The sequence below is a fragment of the Trichogramma pretiosum genome, unplaced genomic scaffold (assembly GCF_000599845.2).
Source record: "Trichogramma pretiosum strain Unisexual culture from Peru unplaced genomic scaffold, Tpre_2.0 scaffold100, whole genome shotgun sequence".
In the NCBI taxonomy this organism is placed as follows: domain Eukaryota; kingdom Metazoa; phylum Arthropoda; class Insecta; order Hymenoptera; family Trichogrammatidae; genus Trichogramma; species Trichogramma pretiosum.
In genome coordinates, this window is record NW_019640801.1 from 101,888 (window position 1) to 124,159 (window position 22,272).

Genomic DNA, 22,272 nt, shown 5'->3' on the forward strand with positions numbered 1-22,272 from the left:
CTAATGCGATTCGAGTTGTGTGTGTGCGTATGTGTGCGTGTGTGTGTGTTCATATACTTCACGATGTCGTTCGCTAAATGCGATATCTGCGCATCGAGTTATCTTACATATTTATTTCGTCGCTCTAAAAAAAGAGATGATTTTTTTGATGGGAAGGTAATTGAATTTTTTTCGAGCTCACATTTCATATGGATTACTTTCGGTGGTAGCTAACGTTAAATTTAGAGTACATTTACATTTTTATGTCTTACGCGCAGTTACAGTTATCCTGTGATTTTATTAATTTTAACACAATATATGATGCAGGGTTGGCAACTGAAACTCAACGTAATATTTATAATTAGATGATGCCATGGGATCATCAAATAAAGTTATACATCATAAATTTAACTTTTCCAGAGTAGATCGGTATTTTGCTTCAATGGCGAGGCAAATTTTTTCTATTAAAAAAATTAAACCTGCTGCACGACGATCCCACGTATCAAATACCAGCAGATCCATACTCGTCGTTTTGGTCTAGCTACTCTGCATACAAAGACCGTGTTGTAACTTTTATTTTCTCCAACTGCGTCGGTAAAAAAATTTCACTGGATTCAGAGTTTGTGAATTGTGTATAAGCGTGTATTTTTAATGCAGTAGCAAAAAAGAGGGTAGGAAAGGGACTAAGAATTTTTATCGCGTACGTGCCAGTTTTTATTATTTTTCCTTTTTTTGCTAGCTGTTAAAGAATAATTACGTAGTAGCAGTTTATAAGAGCTTAAATTTAGTCGAGATTTCTCCTGTTAAGAGTAAATTTGGTCGTGCTGAGCCGTGTTTTTACTTATTCCATTCGTTTAGTCAATGATGAAAGCGTGCGTTCGTTCCACATATATTATACGCCCAAAGTACGCAGAGATCCAACATTGATTATGCCGATTTGAACAAAAGTACTCGTAGTATGAAAGAAATGAATAAAAAGGAATTAAATTAAAAAATTGTTTACCTTTCACTGTGATTAAAACTGCTTTCGGCTTTATAACAGAGTCGTGGAGTATAATTATATAAAGTAGTACTTTTTCAAAGCAATATTGTGAACGACGCAGAATTTTCAAATGTCATAAATTAAAATTAATCACTGATAAATTTCATATAATTTTTATTTACTGCATTAGCTCGTGCCATGCTGCACAAGGGAAAACGTAACAAAGAACAATCATAAAGCAAAACTTCCTCCTCTTTTCGTGAATATGTACACCAGCGGATGCCACGTACAAAAAACAGTGCAAAGTTAAGACAAATTTTCACACTTTGAAACTATATTCTGCATAAATGCTTACAAGTTTGTCTTTTTACGCCCATTCGAACTTTTTACTCTTAACTCATATGCACATGTGTATGCGTGCGTGAATGACTGGAAGCATGCGCATGCGGCCCCTTACTAGAGTTTTAATCCTATTACGATGCTGAGAAAAAACTTCAAGTCAAGCCTGAAATTAAATTTTTTACCGTTCGGTATTTACATGTTATATGAAATTTACTTTGGGGGAAAAAATAGAAAAACGAGACGCATAAACAAGGACAGGTGGCCTAGCTCGACTCTGGAAGAAGAAAATCAACAAGCGTATCGCGTGGATGCTGTGATTTTAGTCCCAGTAAATTTTTCCCTTTCTCGCGTTCGCTCGGTGTACAAAATATGCATGGAAAAAAAGACGCCTAGCGCACGCAAATAGAAGAAAATTCAGCTATTTATAAAGCCTCGCCATGTATAAATACGTGCAGCATGAGTAAAATTGCCAGGTGGAACGCTTGGACGGCTTGAGTGGCTCGCTCGGTCGCGCGGGCGAGAAAACTTTGTTTCCGCTCGTCCGTTGACGCTTCATGTGGACAGCTTGAACAATAGCTACAAATATCACACTCGAGTGTGCTTGATCCGCGCAAAACACGATCGATCGCTCGGTCAGGAAATATGTGTCCTCGCGCGCACCGCATTCGTCTATGTATTTAGCTTCGCTTATATTGCAAATTTATCGATTTGTTCGGCAGGCAGAGATGCGGTACCTTATTTTATTTTACTCGTGTATTGATTCGAGAAAATTACCTGTCCCTCTGAGCGGAGACGCACAAAGCAGCCGAGAAAATGATTAAAGTTTTCTTCAAATTAAGAGAGCGCAGGTATACATATCTGTGTACAGTTTGTCACAGGCCGAGCGAATTACGAATCAGTCTGGCAGCAAATGAAAAGCAAAGCTTCGTTACTGCACGAAGCTAATTAACGTCGCAAACGTCGAGCAATGATTGCGGTTCTCGCAGAGTTTCGTTTTGCTATTCGCGCTGCAGCCAGAGCTTTTACGCACAAAATCGTTTGATTTGCCGAGCAACGTCCTGCTTGTATAGCCTAGCAGCGCTGGCACCAGCAACAAGACTCGTTAAACGTTCTAACGAAAGAAAAAAGAGGAAAGGTCGTGAGTTTCATTAGGTTTACTCGAATAAAATATGTACGCCTCGTCGCGCACGCTCTATAAATATGTTTTTCTATAAACTCGATTAATTTTACGAAGCTTATTTCCTGGCATTAAATTTTCCTCGAGAAAAAGTCTAGTGCGAGGAGAGAAATATAGTACTACAATATACCATTAAAGCAATGGCAATCTTGGGAAGACGTTCCAGAAGAGTTCAGTTCATTAATAGATAAATTTTACTCTAAATTGTATTCAATTTTTATATTAACATGAGCACAAATTTTACTATCAAACAAAGGCAATTTTTGCACGACTTGTAAAATATACGGTTGAGTTTTAATAACAACGAACTACAGCCTAAGCCTAAAAATATTATGATGAGCGGCAAATTTTCCCTCGTAGTCAGCAACATTTTTAGCATAATTATCGACGGTAAAAGTGGTGAATGCGTTATAGAATCGGACAAAATTTACTTTTCACGTTTCATTATTTACTGAAGTCTGCATGAAATAATTTATGTTCATGTATTCTTAACATCGAAGATTTTTGCTGCATACTAGAAACGAATCGAAACTTTTTTGCTCACACAAAGCTTATATTTTTGCACTTATGTTTGATTGTTGTTGATAAATAATAGAAATAGGGTATTAATGAACTTTAACAGTGCCTGCACTCTGTGCTCAGTTTACCAGTGAATAATGGAAAAATTCTGCCTATGAAGATAATATCTTATGCAATTTAAGGTATAATTTGACTGTATAGACACAATGTCCCAAGATTACCATTACTTTAAGGATATATTTTATCATGATATTTCTCTCCTTATAAAATAAGTATTTGATACGATTTTACGATTCGAGTAAAATAAAATTATTTCGTCCAGCAATAGCAATAGTTACGCAAAGAGATTGAGAGAGAGAAAGAGAGAAAGAGAGAGGAAGGTAGTAGCAAGCCCCATTAAGGGGGAAAACGTAATTCATTTTACGTCGGCACTGGAAAGATCCAAGCGAATGCATCGGTGCGCGCATTTCTTATGCGCGCAGGACGATAAAAAAAGCGTAGAATAGAAAAAGAATCTGTTTTACTGCCAGTAGAATCTTTGAGAGCTTTGATGGAATTTTCATTCTGAGATAACTATTTTGCAAATGCCTTATTAAAGAGAAATAAGGGCAGGCCGTCGTTGCTCCCTTGACGACAAGAACATTAGTCTATATTTATATATGTATGTATTTAATGGCCAATTATGTTCGTTTTTCTGAAATAAGGGGAACATATTTCATTTATTCTTGAATGAACAATAAAGACATGAAATAATTATTTGTTGCAGGTACAAAGTCGAAGTGGCAGGTAAGTCGCTGCCAGTCTTAACGAATCTGGACAAGGGTCGCTACGGCGTGTTGATCTTCGAGAACCTGAACAAATACCTCCAGATGGACAAGTGGAATCGTGAGCTTCTCGACAAATACTGCCGTGAATATTCCGTTGGCATCGTCGGCTTCACGCCCCCGGCTGAGGAGAGTCTCGTTGGTGCTCAGCTCAAGGGTTTCCCTTTGTTCGTACACACTAATCTTCGGCTGAAGGTATACATGTCATATTATTATTACTGACGCGGCTGGTCCCCTTTTGCAGTTGCTTCGAGCAACGCACAAGCTCACAATAAAACTGTTCATGACGCTGTTCGTAGGATGCTCAGCTAAACGCGGCCTCGCCAATTTTGAGACTGACCAGGGCTGGAGAGACGGCTTGGGGACCACTGCCCGGTTACGACTGGACCATATTTCAAGCTAATCACAGTACATACGAGCCATTAGCCTGGGCACATCGGGACAATCTCGATTACTCGCACAACAGAAGTCCTCTCGCCACTGTCATGCAGGTCAGTAGTAGCATCAAAATGTCATCCATTACAATTTGACTGGGAGGGGGCAAAAATTTAATGAAAAATAAAGCACCACAAGCGTGCCGTATCCAGCAACCACGAAATCGCCCAGCTGCGACCATTAAAATCATATAACGATCGTATTCAATTATTTGACGAATCTTTAATAGCGAGAGCAACCCTCGGCTACGCGCCATATGTAATTGAATTAATTTTTGCTCTACTGGCTTAGAAAAGTCGAATTAAAGGTTCGTTAGCACGCGCTCGCGCCTCCGTACTGCGCCAAATATACATGTATAACGAAAGGTAGTCTTTTTTAATTATTTTCTACTCGTCGAAAAACACGTGAAAACGGTGTATTCACCCTGTGCATGCGTTTTATTCGCTTGTTCAATTAGCTTTAGGTAATTAAAAGCCCTATTCTCGCCTTTTGATCCTCCTCGTGAATAGCCAATTACAAAAATCATAATAGTTACTGGCGATTGGCAAAGCGTAAAAATGAACAAAACATGAGAGTTACTAACTCGACTACTGTGTCACTACTTAAATTGTCTAATGCTAATTTCGAACACACGCCATCGTGCTTCGATCTTTATTTTCTCCAATTTGTTGTATAAACTGTAGTTTAAACTTGAAAATTTTTGTGCGCTCGCAACAAGAAGTCGGCAAATTCGAAAAAAGTCTTAAATTCTGCCCTTATACATTATTAATTCTGTCCTTATACATTATTGTGATCACGCACTGAATTTATATAATTTTAGCGGGCAAGTATGAATATTTTTTATTGTTCTAGCATAAGCTAACGTGTTTGTGAAACGAAAAATTTCATTTGAAGCCGTCCAAAATGTTTATAACCCTTTTGATAATCAGTGTATACAAATTTGCCGTGCTTGTTTTAATTTGTTCTAAATTATATTTGTATGTTGTATTTGCGCTGTGTAATAATAAAAAAGTTGTTTTCAGTAAAAACTTTACTATATCAACCTCTCTTTCGAGGAGAATGTGCTGATCTTCTATATAAAAAAAACTTTATTACCTAAAAGATAGATTTTTAAAAAAAATGGCCGTGTTCGAATTCTTACTCCAACAACAATAATTTTGTTTTTTATTTATTGCGGTTATTGACGATTTACTCTTTTTTTCACATTCATTTGCGTAACTATCTAAACTGACCCTCATTATTTGGGTCATTGAACTTGAAAATTTAATACAAGGCTATTTTACCTTATTTTTATGCATTTTTCAATCACAAAATCTCTCTATTTATTTTCTATTCCCACTTGTTCAAGTTTATTATTAATTAGAGCTTATTGAAAATCGCATTAACCAATAATTCGTTAATACAATAATTAACATACGTGCTAATGTATACAATCTACGTTTTATAATCAAAATCGATAATTCGAAATTTCGTATTGGAAGGCTACTCCTATAAACTAATGTATTCTGTGATTACATGTTAATTAAAAATTCACAATACATACACTTTGTGATTTATGCATGAATATTGCGAGTATTTCAATGTCGAATTTAAAATTTAAATCACTTCGCGTTGTAGGGAATGCTAAATTTTCGATTTATTAAATGATTCATTTGATGAATTTTGCCGAGGGAAATGTATCCAGGGAATAGAGTCAGTCAAGCCTGACAAGTTTGAAACATCTCCACCACAGGCTTGTTTTACTTGTAAAACATATAAGTTTCGCGTTGATTAGTCCAGTCAACTTTAGCCGTTACATTTCTCTCCTGCACTTCACGAGAGCTGCAAGTCAAAAAAGCAAACTTTCACCTACGAAACTTTCAAATGATAGTACTCTTTCAAGTACCGTTTTAAGCAACATACAAACTTTCAACTTTTTCGCGCGGAAAAAAGTTTTCTAACTCTGACAACAAATGTTTCTTTCGCGTATGTAAATTTTTCTTTTTTACGAAAAAAACAACCGTGTTATATCTCCATCTACATGGTCATTACTATTTGACTCTCGAATGCTCGCCAGAAAAGGGGGAAAAAAGCCGAGCCGACAAATATAATTGAACGTAGGAGAGCAGGAAGAGAAAATGGTTTGCTGTGTGCACTGGCAGGAAAATGTAAGAATAAGCCGCACGAGGAAGAAAAATGGTCAGATACACGAGGGGCAAAACAATCCACACGCAGTCGTTAGTTCGGCTCTTTTTGCCTTTGTGCGCAAAAGAACATTTACATCCGTTCGGTGAGGGCGGAATTTCGGGTCGATTGCAACCGTGACGATATTCGAATTTTTTGCCTTTCTTATGTAGCATGCCGTTTACAAGTGTATCTTTCATTTTTTGCTTTATAACGTTGAATTGAAACTTGGGATTTATTCATCTCGTCGTCACAGAACTGCTGGGAGAAGGAGGAAGGGGCGATCAAGCTCGAGTTGAATACCATTAAGCTCTTTAAAACTATATGAAAAACAAACTTTCTTACTCTCTATTGTCGCTTAACTGCACAATTTATTTTCTCTTGTCATTACGTGCAAGTGGAAAATTCAGTGTCAGAGTTATAGCTGCTGAATATTAATCGAAAATTCCTCGCCGTGACAAATGCTCATTCTAATATAGCAGCTCGCTGGAGTGAAAGTTTCAATGGAAAATTCAACGCACGATTATAAGCCTCGCTTTAAAATCTAAATGACTTTTACCTGATTTTCTTCACTGCGACGAATCGAGCGTAGGAGGAAATCATACAAACAAAATTCATTTTCTGTAACATGTGCGCAAACTGATGCGCACTGACACGTCTTGACACTCGGTGTACGATAAAAGCGTCTTGTAATACGAAAATCTTCTCTCGCCGTCCGTGAAAAAAGAATCTTCCGCTATTGTTTGTGTCACTTGTCACTGGAGGGTACATATACATAGTCCCGTGGAAAAAAAGAAGAAACTTTGCCAAGCCCGAGTCTTCTATAACTATAGATATAGCTTCCAAGTGACATCGACAGGCTATATTGTAATGTTGTGTGTACGTGCATCTTGCCAGAGCCACACTCACATACACATGTATAAACCAAAAACTATTATATGTACTTTTTTTGGCCAACTCACAAGTTCGTGTAGGTATGCTACTATTAGTCACCCTTTCAATATACAACGTAGCCCCGTGATATTATAAAATCCCAACAAGTTACAAGTGTATGGAAAATCGAAGAAAGTCGAAAACTAGGAAGAAATCGTTGGCTTCCCTAACCCGAAGAAGTTTATATGTGCAGAGCATCGTAATAAACTTCACTGCTGCTACTATTTATTTTGTCAACATTAAATAACATCTTGAAATTCTTATGAGCGTTTCTGTTGAATCGAATTTTGCTCGAGTGACTATCTCACGAAAATGATACTTGCAAAGAGCACCGTTCGATGTATATCCCCTTTGCTATCTCGTTGGAGAAGACAGTCAATGAAATTTTCACAGTAGAGCGTATCAAGCTGACGTCGGGCTAGATAGCGTCGACCGTGATAGTATCGGCTCGTCACGGCTTCAATGCATCAGCTGCGTTTAATTAGCCGTCGAAAACTTATTTTTACCGTTCTCCCTTTCAATCTTTCTTACGTTAGACACATTTATTGCCTGTATCGTATGCTCGGAGTTTCGAGCTTTTCCTATATATACGACTCGGCTCTCTTGACAGTTAATTTATTATATCTGCTAGGCACGAGCGTGTGTATATACACGTTCCGGTGAAAAGGAGCCAAAAAGAGCTGCGCGAGTACACCGCACGTAGTATAACAATCGCCCATGCGCCACGCTAGATTCAATTACAATTTTTCGTCCAGCTCCTTCGCCGCTCGTTGCCGCCACAGCACAGTTGAGCTTTTGTCGGACTACCTATATGTACGTTGCATCATATATATACGCAAGCGCACGTGAGCGCGTGTATACACGTAAGCTGCTAACGAGAAAAGCCCGTGGATATCTCACGTTCGTGTGATTCGCTTCGTGGAATTTGCTCGCGCCTGGCAGGATAATTATTATAGGATGACAACGGGTTTTACACACGTCCTTATGAAGAATTATCGCTTGTTTTTACTTTGCGACCTATTTTGTACAATGACGTTGCCGTGACTTATTGCTTTTTCTATAGCTATATATTTTTTTCCTAAGAAAATTCATTACCGTTGTTGATTTAGAATGTGTTGCGCATCTTTTTGATATTATCAGGTAGCTTATTAAACACTATATGCCGCTCTTCAATTTTATTTAAGCGTCGGCCGACAACTTGATTCTTACTACTCATCACAACAAGTACTTCGAAATTAATGAACTTTTCGTTTTTCTTATGATGAACTTTTATAATAGTTTCCGTATTTGCGATAATTTAATAATTACAAAACAACGATGATTTTGTTTCTAAATTTTATTACGTGTAATTTAAAATTTAATTCAAAAATATATTACCATGTGGAAGGAATCAAATGAAAGTATATATCAAGAAAATTTGTTTCGAAAACATTGCATCTCTTTTAAACTGTATCCTATTTATTCGAAAACAAAAGTGAAAATGAATTGAAATGCAATTATGTGAATATTTGGTAAAAAGGCTATTTAATATAATCGCAGTTAACATTAGCCGTTCAATATCGACGGGATTGGCACGCAGATATAACATATACCGGTTCATGTGCTATTCACAATCTCACGATGTCATATAGTTTCAAGATCTATGAGACATGTACTTTCCTGAGGGGTTTGCGATTTACATTCGAAATTGAATTATTCCATTATCAAAGATTTTGTGCTACGGGATCACGTATTATTTTAAGATATTCCTAGCGTTCCAGCATGTGTGAGAGGGTGCTATGCCGTGATATAATCAAATGAACTTGTAAGTAAGAAAATTATAAAACGCTTGCTTACGAGTTTATAAAAATAACTATGAAGACTTTACTATCTATTATCATTATGAAGAATAAAACAAATCTTTAAACAAATATATTCGAAAAATTATCGCGTGACTACCACACATTCTTTGATCGAATTCAAAATGTTGCAAAACTTTTACAAAACAAGTATAGCATATCGAGGCAATAGCCTTGACTGTGTGTTGACTTTGACTGTTTTTTCTTCTTTATCTTTTCTTTAGAATATGCAAATATGTACGTTTAATGCTTAACGTATGTATATATATATCTATGTAACATCAGGACTTTTACTTCTATGCGTTCTACCAAAATTGTCCAATATGTGCGGTACCTACATCATTTACATTGCGGCCAAAAACCCCAGTTGAATCATCGTATAATACGTATTGCCGTCGAGGTGTTTTAATTGCTTGGCCATGCATCTCCCTTCGATGACATTAGCTAGTCTCTTTAGTATTGATATCGCTCAAGTGAAAAGAGAGAGTCGAATGGGCTTGCCGAGCGATGATCAAGTGCCGCTAATAGTTATATAAATCGAATGTTTGATTAAATTTGAGTCTCAGTCCAATCCGCAGTCACAGAAATTGATTTAGATCGAATCGAATTTAGATTAAATCATCGCGATTATTTGCTCTGGCAAACGAAATCGTATAAGCCAGTATAGTGACTAAAACTTGGTTTAAACCAGCTTGCATCGCTAGTCAAGCAAACATCCTGGGCATTTACAATTGCACGGTGGATTCTGAAAAATATTGATTTCGTGAGAGAAATATCAACATGTTTACTTATTTTAAAGGGCTTCAATAAAGTATTAGATTGACTTTGCGCGTGTTTCAGGACCACGGCAGATACGACGGCATACAGCGCGTATTTTTCGGCGGGGGACTGAAATTCTGGCTGCACAAGCTCCTGTTGCTCGACTCGCTGTCTTATCTGTCGCATGGACAGCTGAGCCTCAGCCTCAATCGCATGATCCTCGTCGACGTCGACGATATATTCGTCGGAGAGAAGGGCACGCGACTGAAGAAGGACGACGTGCTGGCCCTATTGGCGACGCAGCAGCGCATCCAGGCACTGGTGCCGGGTTTTAGATTTAATTTGGGCTTTTCCGGCAAGTACTTTCACCACGGCACATCGGAGGAGAACTTGGGCGACGACATGATACTCGAGAACGTCGACAGGTTCGTTTGGCCTTCCGCCCAGCTACATGTATACACGCGCACGCACACGTGTGCGCTCGGCGATCGATCGGCTCATATATAGAGATATATAAGCGAGCGTTTTTGCTTCCCCCTCGCAGGTTCACGTGGTTTTCACACATGTGGAATCATCAGCAGCCTCATTTGTACGAGAACGTGACGCATCTGCAAATGGATATGATGCTGAACAAGCAATTCGCCAAGGAGCACGGCATACCAACTACGAGTGGCTACAGCGTCAGTCCTCATCACTCGGGCGTTTATCCAGTCCACGAGGGCTTGTACGAGGCCTGGAAAAGAGTTTGGAATATCAAAGTCACCAGCACGGAGGAGTATCCGCATTTGAGGCCGGCTAGGCTCAGGCGAGGCTTTGTGCATCGTGGCATTATGGTGAGTAAGGCTTTTGATTTTTACCCTTCAAAAAAGTTTAGCCCTCCTAGGGCCGTGTGGTGCCTCCAGACATCACGCTCTCTACAAACTAATTTTTTAATAGCCCAGTCGAGTTTTTAACATTTTTTACATCCTAGCTCGCCAAGAGTTGAAACAATTAATACTATGGACAAAATTGGACGAGCGTTTGTTTTTCTCGAAAAAAAAATTTGCAAATGCGATACAATAGCTAGAATTTTTTGTTTTATTTAACTTTACTCGTCTCTTATGCTATTGTAAAAATGTAAATAAATCTAGGTCACTCCTAGCTCTTTGATGTGAAACAACAGCACATAACTGGTCGTTGAAACGTACATTATTTCAAATTCAATACCCACAGCGCACAATGTCAAAAGTTCAGAGAGCGAAAGCCTTTGAGTTCTCGATGAACCTATATGCATGCATTCGTATGAACTGCTAGATTCATTATGCGCATTAAACATTAATACTTGGTCTTTTTACTTCAGAATATGTGCACATACGTGCACAGAGTATATGAAAAAGTAAAAGCTATAGCTAAGTCTGAATGCATATATATGCGCTTTTACAGGTACTTCCCCGGCAAACGTGTGGTCTATTTACGCACACAATATTTATCGAGAGATACCCTGGAGGCCGAGACAAACTCGACGAGTCCATACAAGGGGGCGAGCTCTTTCAGACAATCGTTTACAATCCTGTGAGTGTTGACTGTTATTATTACTATACTTGTTTTTATTATTCGACTACCATTCCGCGAATACCTTTGGTGATTTTATTATACATTATACGTCCTGTGTCAAATTTTAATGAAACAATTTTAAATAATGAAAATATTTGCTTGTAACATTTTTTAAATGCAAATTAAAATTAATTAACTTTTAATTTTTGGCATTAAAAAGTATTAGTCAAGCAATTGATTGAATTAGAGCATCAAAATGATTTAATTTCAATTACAGATAAACATCTTCATGACGCACATGTCAAATTACGGCAATGATCGTCTAGCTTTGTACACATTTGAGTCGGTTATAAAATTTATTCAGTGCTGGACGAATCTTCGTCTTTCCAGTGCTCCACCCCTTCAACTTGGAGAGAGGTACTTTCAAATGTATTCTGAAGAAACCGATCCTGTCTGGGGTGTAAGTTGATTCACAATTAAATATTACGTTCCGTATGGACTTTCAACTATTTTAATAATTGATTAAATTCAAAGAACCCTTGCGACGATCAACGACATCAAAAAATTTGGTCTAAAAACAAAACTTGCGATCAGCTGCCGAGATTTTTAGTAATTGGACCGCAAAAAACTGGTACTACAGCTCTGTACACGTTCCTGTCTCTTCATCCAGCCATTAGCAGCAATCTCCCCAGTCCCGATACATTTGAAGAGATACAATTTTTCAATGGTAAAAATTATTACAAAGGCCTCGACTGGTACATGAGCTTTTTCCCTGTAACGAAAAACGAGAGCTTGCGCTACCTGTTTGAAAAGTCAGCGACCTACTTCGACGGCGAATTGGTTCCTCGCCGAGCTCACGCCCTTCTTCCAAAAGCCAAACTTATTACGATACTGTTGTCACCGGCTCGAAGGGCCTACTCCTGGTATCAGCATACGAAGGTACACGGCGACGTGATCGCTAAAAACTATTCGTTTCACTCGGTCATCACGGCAACGGACACGGCCCCGAAAGCTCTGAGAGACTTGAGAAATAGGTAAGAGAAAGAAATAAAAAAAACTGGTCGAAGGGCTAGAAATATATATGACGAAGAGTACAGGTATATTTTATCGAGAAATACCGTTTCAGATGTCTGAATCCAGGAAAATACGCTCAACATCTAGAAAGGTGGCTATCCTATTATCCAGCTCAGCAGTTACACATAATCGACGGAGAGCAATTGCGCCAGAATCCCGTGGAAACGCTTCACGAGCTTCAAAGGTTTTTGAAAATAACGCCGACGTTCAATTACTCGACGCACTTGAGGTACGATCCAAAGAAAGGCTTTTTTTGTCAGGTAACGAATGAGGATCGTACCAAGTGTCTCGGAAAGAGTAAAGGTCGTCAATATCCACCAATGGAGGATAGGTCTTATAAATTCCTTCAGGTTGGTTGAGAAGATGCATTGTGTACAATGTAAGATGAATCCCACTTTAACTGAAATTGTATCGATTTGCAGAGGTACTACTTATCGCACAACACAGCGCTCGTGAAACTTCTTAAACGTCTGGGTTCGCGCACAATACCGCAGTGGTTGAAAGAAGATCTCACCGACACCGTGATGACCTAGCAAACGCTTCTCCAATGAAATAACGCCAGCGAGTCAACGTTCAACGAGTTTCTTCTCGCCGTTGTCTCAGCTCTGCCTGACCTCATGATGCAGGACAATAATTTGTAATATATTTCAATCTGTTTGTACAATGAATAAACTTTTTAGTGCAATGAGACGCATTGCTAGAAAAATTTTCATGGCAGTGCCTGTTTTCAAGGATAAGGCCTCAACAAATATTATAATAAAAAAATCAAAAGCTAGTCATTAAGTAATGTTGTGCTATTGTACAGGCAGCGCCTATACGCACACAAGAATGATTTTAGTGTGTCATGTATGTGCCTGAATTATGTTTGGTCTGGGAAATATTTTAGAAGTTTTTTAATGAGTACGATTAATAATGAAATTTATGTAAAAATCTGAATCGACAAGTTAAAAAACTTTTTGTGAGTTATTCTTAAATTTAAAAATAACTTGCTGTCTATATTAAATGCTTAAGTTAGGTTTTGTTTGTTTTATGCATATCCATGTTAATTCTCTTGAAGATTGCTTTTGGATAAAAGTTTTTGACAAATTAAATGTATCGAGCTTAAACTTTGCAATATAATTGTTTATTAGTTTTGTATAAGAATTTGTTATATAGATAAAAAAAATTGATTGGCCGATTAAAATTTAAGATTTTTTAAGAAATATATAACGTCAATTCCAATTTCTGCTAAGCATAATTTAAGTAGTAACAAGAAATATTATTTATTTGTTGTTGTATGTAAAGTTTAACGAATTTAATATGAATGTATGAATATAGTAAGGTCACTCTTTGTACATTTTGACAATACTGTTGAATGAGTAATGAATATTTGATATATTATATATATGCGCGTGTATTTGTAAATTCATCTCTTTGTAAATCATGTAAAAATTATGTGAATTTATTACATTTATAGTTAACAAATAGGTTAAATCTATCGGTTATTTTTTCGAGTCAAAAAAAACAAATGTTAGTCTTTTGTAATATATCTTTTTATACAATCTCTATATTTTTTATTAACACGTTAAAAAACTATGTATAATTTTAATTTTGCCATCTTTGCTAGATAATTGTATATTAACACATATTAAATACTTTTTTAGTATACATAAGAATTGTTTAAAGACTTGAAGAAATATTGTTTATTTCAATTTGATATTAAAATTACTGTCTCCAGAAAAATATAACAAAAAATTATTTTTTATTATTGTATTCATTTAACGGCTTTTACATAAAACATACATTTTATCTGTAAATGTAAGTGGTTTCATTTCTTCGTGTAATTTCTATCTATGTCAGTTCAAACGTCGAATTATTATGAAGCAAAATATTTCAAGCCAAGTTAAGAATATAAAAGATATCATGAAAAACAGTAATATGCCATGTTTATAACAGTAAGATTATCAGAAATAAACGTGCATCGTAGTAAAAAGCCATGAAAAGTAATCATTTATGCGATTCATATTAAAAATTCCAATCACATTTACTAGTCATTGAAAAAAATATTTTTTTACTGATCCATAGATGTGATTTTTCCTACGCATGATCGCTGAACTGATGTAAACTATAAATAATAGCTTTAAGACAAATGAGCACAAAAATGTTGTAAAAAAATCAATAAGAACTCATATCAGGCCATTTTCGAGGCATTAAACAATTGATAATAAGTTAACTACAATATTACACAATCAAGAAAGGATTTTATATTCAAGATCAAAAGTTATAATCCTGGTTTGTAAAACGAAAAATTTTATTGAAAAAAAATTATAAGTAATGTTTTATACTGTAAAATTTTCTATCAGCGTTTTTAAAATCATAAATAATTACTTTCTAAAATGTTGCAAAATTATGAATTGATTGTGGATTCGATGACTTGTGATGACTTGTCATGAATTCTTCTAATTTATGATATCAGTTCAATAAGACAAATTTATTTTAAGTATTGCCAAAAAAACTAATGAAATTAGCAATGTTGAGTGAAATAACACCTAAAAATACTACTAAATGATGAACTACTAAATCAAGTACTTAAATTGTGTGTTACAATGTAATATTTTCATGAACTTTGAAACTTGATTTTACAATTGAATCTTCTTATTTTGCTTTTTTTCACGGAAATATGACTTGTTCATAAATACAATGTATAATGTGTAGACATTTGTTGAATAAAATATTCTTAGTTCTGTTAATTTAAGTTCAATAAAATATTTTTATTTTTGATATTTTAATGAGTAAGCAAAAATCGTAATTAGTGATTTTATTGAAGATGCATTGGTCTACATTTTTAATCTTTATTAAAACAAAAATTTTTTCCTAATAAAGTTTAAGAAATCATAATTTATGCATGTATTAAAAACGTAAAACAATTTAAGGCCTATTGCGAATTATAAAACAATTTGAAAATTATATTAATTAACAAAAAACTTTAATGCAGCTAATTTGAAAGTCGGTTGAATTTTTCAAAAATAATGTTTAGTTTATTTTTAAATTATAAGTTTAGTATCAGTATGAAAAATTGAATAAGTGATTATTTATGTTTACAGTTTGCATAAAACTACATGCCATGCCATTATATGTAATAATTTGTTTAATAGTTGAGTGCATTTAAGAATAATGATATTTGTACATTTATATTATTTTTCTAAATAAATAACATCATTCACATTGTAAATCAATTTTAAATGAAAAATATGTACAAAGTTTACTGTTATTAATAAGGAAAAATAAATAAGAAATATACTTGATTTATTCATCTTTTTATTTATAATATTTACTTAGCATTAAACTGCTTTTATTGATTAATACACCCATCGGTTATTTTGAACGAATAGGATATTTGAAGTTCATCTTTAATCCACAAGAGGTCATGTATCACGTTAAAAACCCTAACCAAAAATCATATACGCCGGCATTCGGACAAGTGTTTATTTATGATCAGATCAGTACTTCGTATTCAGACGATCTGTCAAAAACTAAAACAGATTAAAAGTCAAATGCGTTTGTTTCTTTCGAATAATTTTCTTAATTAACAATTAGGTGAGAAAGTGTCAACTAGCATTTTGAAGTTGTGAATGTTTGAAGAAAAATACATTGTCCATTCTATGAAAAAAAGTAAACATTTTGTTGGGTTACTACTGTGAAAATTAATAGCAACAGAGGTAATTGGTAAAGGCAAATTGTGTTGTTTTTATAGTAATTATTGTTACTTCTTTTTTAGCAACATGGGTGAACCAATAGGTACAGCTATGGATAGCTTAACAGCAGCTTTAAAATCAAAAATTATACCCAATCAAGAATACTTCCTTCAGGGATCAGTTATGGACACTGCTGTGCAAGTGCTTCTTCATAGACTTAGAGGACTTTGTGATAATCTTGATTCTGGAGCTGAATCATTCCATGATCATGAAATGTGCTTTAGTATTAGAAAAGGACCACCCCCTGAGCAAGGACTATCCTTACGTGTTAGAAGAGCTTTTGATTATCATGATGCTCCTTGGCAATTAAGATATATCGGACAACCAGAAATTGGCGACAAGTCACAGCCAACCATGGTTCGCAGCAGTTTAGACATTGCCTGTAGCAGTACCATTGTTGAATTTTTAACCGAACTTGGCTGCAGATTAGATTTTGAATGTATACTGCGTGGTTACATGTTTAGAAAAGGTAGAATGAAGATCACAGTTTCAAAAGTCTTCAAAATGGTGCAAGGAAAGACACCAGATGGTATGGAAGCAATATCTCAGAGTTATTTGGTTGAATTAAGTGTACTAGCACCTAGTGGACAAAATGCCATAGCTGAAGATATTAAAATATTTGCAGATCAATTAAAGCCATTAGTACAATTTGAAAAAATAAATTATTTCACCAGACCACATTAAAGTAATAACAAAAAAAAGAGAGAATAAATGGATTTAAGAAAATAAATTAGGGCACAAATTAAATCATGCAATGTATGTGAATGAATCGCAAAATGTATACTATATTCTGTTTTAAAAATAATTGTAAAATGAAGGGTAGACTTTTTTTTATAACAGTACATATGAAAAGTTATCATTAAAATGTTGATGAGTTAAAATGTAGAAAAAGTATTGTACTTTCCCATATACAATTTCATCAATTTTTTGCCTGTACTGATGATCATTCATGAAATTTGAATAAGAAATTTTTTTAGGTAAATCAACAATTTACTTAACAGTTGAAAAAAAATAAAAGTTTCACAATTTCGAATAAAAAAATATACTTGAAAGAAAAAATTTTTTTAAAGAATCATGTAAATGGGGTAAAAATTAAAATTAAGGATTATAACTATAGAGTTGATTTTGAAAGCTCACAGAGGACGCTACGAGAAGCAGACTGCGTCAATGTCGGTATGCGGGCCACACGATTCCACGTTGGTCGCTGACCGCATGATTATGCGCGCGAATAACGAGACCATCGGCTGATAAAATGCAGCAGTGCACTTATCCGCGAGGGAGCAAATAATAACTGGTAGAAGACTCGCGCGGGCGTCGTAGCACGTACGACTGTGGCAGCAGCGTCAAGCATGTCTGCAAGCAGTACTTTCACACACCCAGTAATAGTTGCGGTCACGTCAGCTGTTTGGCCGTTCTGTCTACGCGCGCATGGCAAATTCTGCATCGAAGTCGTCGTCGTCGTCGTTTTGCATACATACATATACTGCACACATCCGCAAGCAGTTCCCGGGTCGCGCGCCGAACCAACGGCGTTGGCTGGCTTATTCTGCCGCATCGCAGCAGCAGTACGCGGGCCAGTCATCGTTGCGCCCGCAGAGGCACAGTCGATCCGCGTCCTCGTTTTTCGACAATTGCGCCCAAACGAGCATACGCGACGAGTGAAAGACTGCGGCAGACGCTCATATAGCCGCATCGTACGATTGTTTACACGCGTATTACATGTAAATCATCTCGGATAATACATGCGACGGTCGGCAATCAGCCAGCGAAAGCCGCAGACGAAAAGAAAATATAAACAAAAATGCCATTGCTAGGCCAATGTGTGAGTCGCGCTCCGACTTCCGCGCAACCAGAGTCAGCAGCAGCAAGCACGCTCTTTAATATCCTGATTGTTAGTTAACGATAGCACGCACCGTTACCGTAATCGGCGTTAATACTTCTCATTGAAGTAAATGGCCGTAACATGTTCTTCTGCTGCGCGAAAAAAAGTGCGTAACTATAAGTGTGCCTGTGCTGTAAATTTAAGTGCGTCTATGTGAGTTTTCACCTGTGTGCGTCTCGCTCTTTGGGCACGTGGAGCTTTGCCGTGCGAATCTCCGATCATATTTTTTGTTACAAAAGTAGTGTCAGTTTGTATAGTGTGTGAATACGTGCTTATAAATCCTATACATGACATGGCAGCCGGTGGTGCCTCATCCTGCTATCGACGAGGAGCTATGCTCACGCTGGGCTTAGCTGAACGTTCGGCTAACACGATTAGTGGTTCCTCTTCACTTGGCGCACATCTGAGGATCGTCGTCGTGCCAGCAACTTCGGCCACTCCATTCAGAACTATCGGCACATTATGTCGCAGCGTAAGACTCTTTTTTCTCCTTCCCCCTCTTTCTCTTTTTCTCCCTTACTTACGTATCTATGTCCGTAATGCAAGACAAGGTCGCGCACGTGTGACCAGCAGCGCGATTAAGGTTTCACTTCTTAAAGTGCGTAATTTCATCGAGAAATGGATCGATCCATTTTCTTATCGATTTGTTAATAAGATGCCAAAGCAATCGAGCCTACGCAGAATAATTTTCACTTTCGTCCCAAGTATGCCGTGAATGCATACTTAACGGATCATAACAATGCGAAGGAGAATCTGTTCGCATTATCCATCGAGCGAGCAGAGAGCGTTGGAGTGAATGTTCTACAATGTGGGACAAGATCAAGATTTTTTCCTGCTAGAATTTCGTGTCATTCGAATAGATGAGCGTTCGTCGTTCGTATATAGTTTGCACATAGCAGTTGCTTACAATTTTTCCGAACTCGCTCGAGCCTCGGCGTGCGAATTTTAATTTGTTTATTCATACGGCTCTTCATAATAATTAACGCGGTGAAACGAGCTGGCCCTCGGGAGTTGATTAAAAAAGTTCCGACTTTACGAGCTCTCCGAGTCACGCATCAAATGTGCATAAACTTTGTTTTTTTCATTGTGTCTGCGTTTCGTTCACACTCCGAACTAGTTTATAATAATATTGATTCTGTCAAGCAGTGGTAAAATGTCATCGGGTAGCAATCAGCCGGTTATTTGTTTATATTTGCGCGTTGAATCAACTCACACCGTCAACTTGGACGCTAATATTACTTACGTTTACGTGTTTACGGGCGACGTCCGATGTGAGCCTATCTGAAAATGCGAATAAATGCATGAGCGTTCGCATTACGTCACTTTCCGCGAGGACTATTTTTATCGAGCTGCACCTTATCGCGGCGCACGCGATGTCTGCTCGACCATAGACTCTGTTAATCTGCTTTCTTTGTAATTTATGTGACACTTGGAAAAATTTCTCTGATTATCCCTTATAATGGCGAATATTTACATTTCGAGTGCAACTGCGTACATTTCAATTGGCGGAGAACTTTTTGCAACACACCAAATGTTTGAACCTGAGTGCCGTATAAAGCATAAAAGTCTTTTGCATTTTTGTCGCTTTTGCTTTTTATTTCATAAATATGTATAAAAATTTAAGATGTTTGTGTCATCCGCAAGTGTCTTTTTAAAAATTCCAAATGCGATTAAACATTTGACTATCCTAATCATTTGAAAAATTTATAAATTTCGATTACTTTGGATTTGGATGGGGATCGATAGTTTGAATCTGAATATAATTTTGTTTGACCAATGTTAATCCAGAGAGTATTTATCTATCGATTTTTTTGTATCCATAATTGATAAATTGTCTGTTGCGATTTATTTCGAAAAATTAATTTAATTAAATAAAACAAATCTTTGATGCGAATTTTCGTCCTAAATCGTTTACACGTTTTATGAATTCAACAATGAAGTCATCGTTTACTCAATGGACTTATGACAATGTACATTTAAATGATGCTAAAAATAGATTACTAAATAGCAATTTCTTTATTTTTATAATTATTATTTATATCATTTTTATCGAAAATTCACATGAAAGTTTGTCAGCGGTTATGGCACGCCTTGCGTGAAAAACAATATTCAACTTGAAACTATGATCATGGGTTATAAAAACATCGCAACTATATTATAGAAAACTTTTTATGCTAGAATGGACAACAAACTTCAAAGGGCGAAAGCCTGACAGCTTGTTTTGTTCTTTCTTTTTCTTGCAAAAGTACGCACAGCCATCGGATAGAGCCAACAATTGTACTTTGTTCTCAGATTTTTTGGATGATTTGTAACAAAACTATTTCAATGATGTGTTATCTCACGTTGATTCAAGGAACGCTACTTACGATGACATAAACTCGTGCTATTTGTGCGTCATGATTCCAAGATTAGACAATCTTGATGCTTCTTTCATAAAAAGTCGATGATAATTATTAGATACAAGTGTTGTTTTCCAGCTTCGGTACTTTTTACCATCTTAAAACCCACTTTTTGTAATTTACACTTTTTCCAGTTCTAGTGCTTGAAAATTTCTTCAATTTCTCTTCAAGATGTATTTCTCAAAATAGAGTTTACAAACTGGGTTTGTCATTTAAACTACGGCTTTGCCGTCTGGTGGTTGCGAATTTTCTAAGAAAGCAATCTTACATAGTCTTTGAAATATTTTATACTTCAGTCTTGCATTATAGAAATCACTATGGTTTTGTTCAAAAATAAAATTTTTTATGTCAAAAAGCAAAAACAAAAAAATTTCATATGAATATTTATGAATTATCTCGATGTACGGAACTAATTTTCCAGAAGAGGATTTTACATGGGAGAAATGAGAAGCTGACGAAATGAAGTTAAAAATAATCAAACCTTGTCAAGCTCGAGCGTTTGCTAAAGAGAGAGAGAGAGAGAGAGAGAGAGAGAAAGAGAGGGGGAAAAACTATTACTATCATCTGGCATTTTTGCCATTTCTCCGTGCTAGTATCTAAAAACAGCTATGTAAAACTTATGTTCCATAAGTCGATAAAAAAAACTCAAGTAAAGTAATCTGAGCAGACGACCATATACAATACTCTAGATTAAAGCGACAATATTCAATTATAAATTGGCTTTATCTCTTTAACATCGTCGTCGTTGGTGATGCGGTAATGCACATGTGAAATTTTCGTTTTCATATACATGGAGCATCACCCGATTCATTTATTATACTAATGGGATGTGTATACGATTACATGTACATTGATTTATCGTTCTCTTTTAAAGAGGCATGAATTAATGACGAAATTGGCCATCGTCGTTTTTCAAGTGGAATATACCTCTAAAAATTAAGTTTTATTATTATCGAAAGAAAAAATGTTACTTTCGAGGTCATTCTAATGCGCTGTCACTTGAAAAATTTAAACCAAGATCATAGGTAAAAAGTAAAAAAGAAATATGCAAAATGATAAATCTAAAAATATCAAGCGTTATAAAATATATGCTATTTTCCAATACCTTATTCTGAAGGTATTTTCTTATAATTTTTTGGAACTGTTGCGATTTTATTGATAAATTACATGCAATGAACTTTTGACGATATATTATCGCAAAGAATTTTATTACATTAAAAAAATTGATAAGTGAAATTTTGATGGAGGCGATCGAGTAAATACTCTTTTAATAATCGATTTGATGATATGCATAAGACTTATCAGTCAACACAGAATTTTCGTCTAGGTGAACTTCCAAACTCCTCTTTAACCTGTGATAATATATGCTTATATATTACATAACGGGAACATAACTTGGTGCAAAATGTCACAAAATGTACAAAATTACATATTAAAACAACTTAATATTTATATCCGAGTTTTACGCTTAATTTTAAACTTTCAAAAAATCTAATCGGATCGTATAAGAAAAAGGATTAACTTCTTACACATGCTCATTCGTGTGCACAAGATAAATACGCTCTACTTTTTAATTTTATTTTTACATGAAATACATCGTTAAATATATCACACGTTTAGAAATGGAGTTTATCAAATTTACAGCCAATGTACGTCGCACACGTCATCGATACAGTATAATCTTATGAATTGAATTCAG

The 22,272-nt window shown here is 35.9% G+C and overlaps 3 protein-coding genes across 5 annotated transcripts in view; all 3 read left to right on the plus strand.

Annotated features, from left to right (window-relative positions):
• LOC106650650 (bifunctional heparan sulfate N-deacetylase/N-sulfotransferase) overlaps nucleotides 1-14,530 on the plus strand; it is an 84,429-nt gene extending 69,899 nt beyond the window's left edge. Inside the window, exons 4-12 of the mRNA XM_014368793.2 lie at nucleotides 3,766-4,018; nucleotides 4,123-4,314; nucleotides 10,033-10,376; nucleotides 10,496-10,784; nucleotides 11,374-11,502; nucleotides 11,762-11,944; nucleotides 12,019-12,518; nucleotides 12,611-12,908; nucleotides 12,981-14,530. Coding sequence (XP_014224279.1) covers nucleotides 3,766-4,018; nucleotides 4,123-4,314; nucleotides 10,033-10,376; nucleotides 10,496-10,784; nucleotides 11,374-11,502; nucleotides 11,762-11,944; nucleotides 12,019-12,518; nucleotides 12,611-12,908; nucleotides 12,981-13,091 — 2,299 coding nt within the window. The 3' untranslated portion in view covers nucleotides 13,092-14,530. The remainder of the gene's footprint in view (nucleotides 1-3,765; nucleotides 4,019-4,122; nucleotides 4,315-10,032; nucleotides 10,377-10,495; nucleotides 10,785-11,373; nucleotides 11,503-11,761; nucleotides 11,945-12,018; nucleotides 12,519-12,610; nucleotides 12,909-12,980) is intronic.
• A 1,486-nt stretch (nucleotides 14,531-16,016) lies between these two features.
• Nucleotides 16,017-17,177, plus strand: LOC106660463 (mediator of RNA polymerase II transcription subunit 18). The gene is made up of 2 exons (XM_014383432.2): nucleotides 16,017-16,256; nucleotides 16,316-17,177. The coding sequence occupies exon 2, from the start codon at nucleotides 16,320-16,322 to the stop codon at nucleotides 16,974-16,976; it is 657 nt and encodes a 218-aa protein (XP_014238918.1). The 5' UTR covers nucleotides 16,017-16,256; nucleotides 16,316-16,319; the 3' UTR covers nucleotides 16,977-17,177.
• Nucleotides 17,178-17,678: 501 nt separating this feature from the next.
• LOC106649453 (calcium uniporter protein, mitochondrial) overlaps nucleotides 17,679-22,272 on the plus strand; it is a 45,037-nt gene continuing 40,443 nt past the window's right edge. Inside the window, exon 1 of one of the 3 annotated variants that reach the window (XM_014366903.2) lies at nucleotides 17,679-18,646. In XM_014366903.2, the coding sequence (XP_014222389.1) occupies nucleotides 18,467-18,646 (180 nt within the window). In that variant the 5' untranslated portion in view covers nucleotides 17,679-18,466. The remainder of the gene's footprint in view (nucleotides 18,647-22,272) is intronic. The other 2 variants (XM_014366888.2, XM_014366896.2) reach the window with 2 other exon arrangements.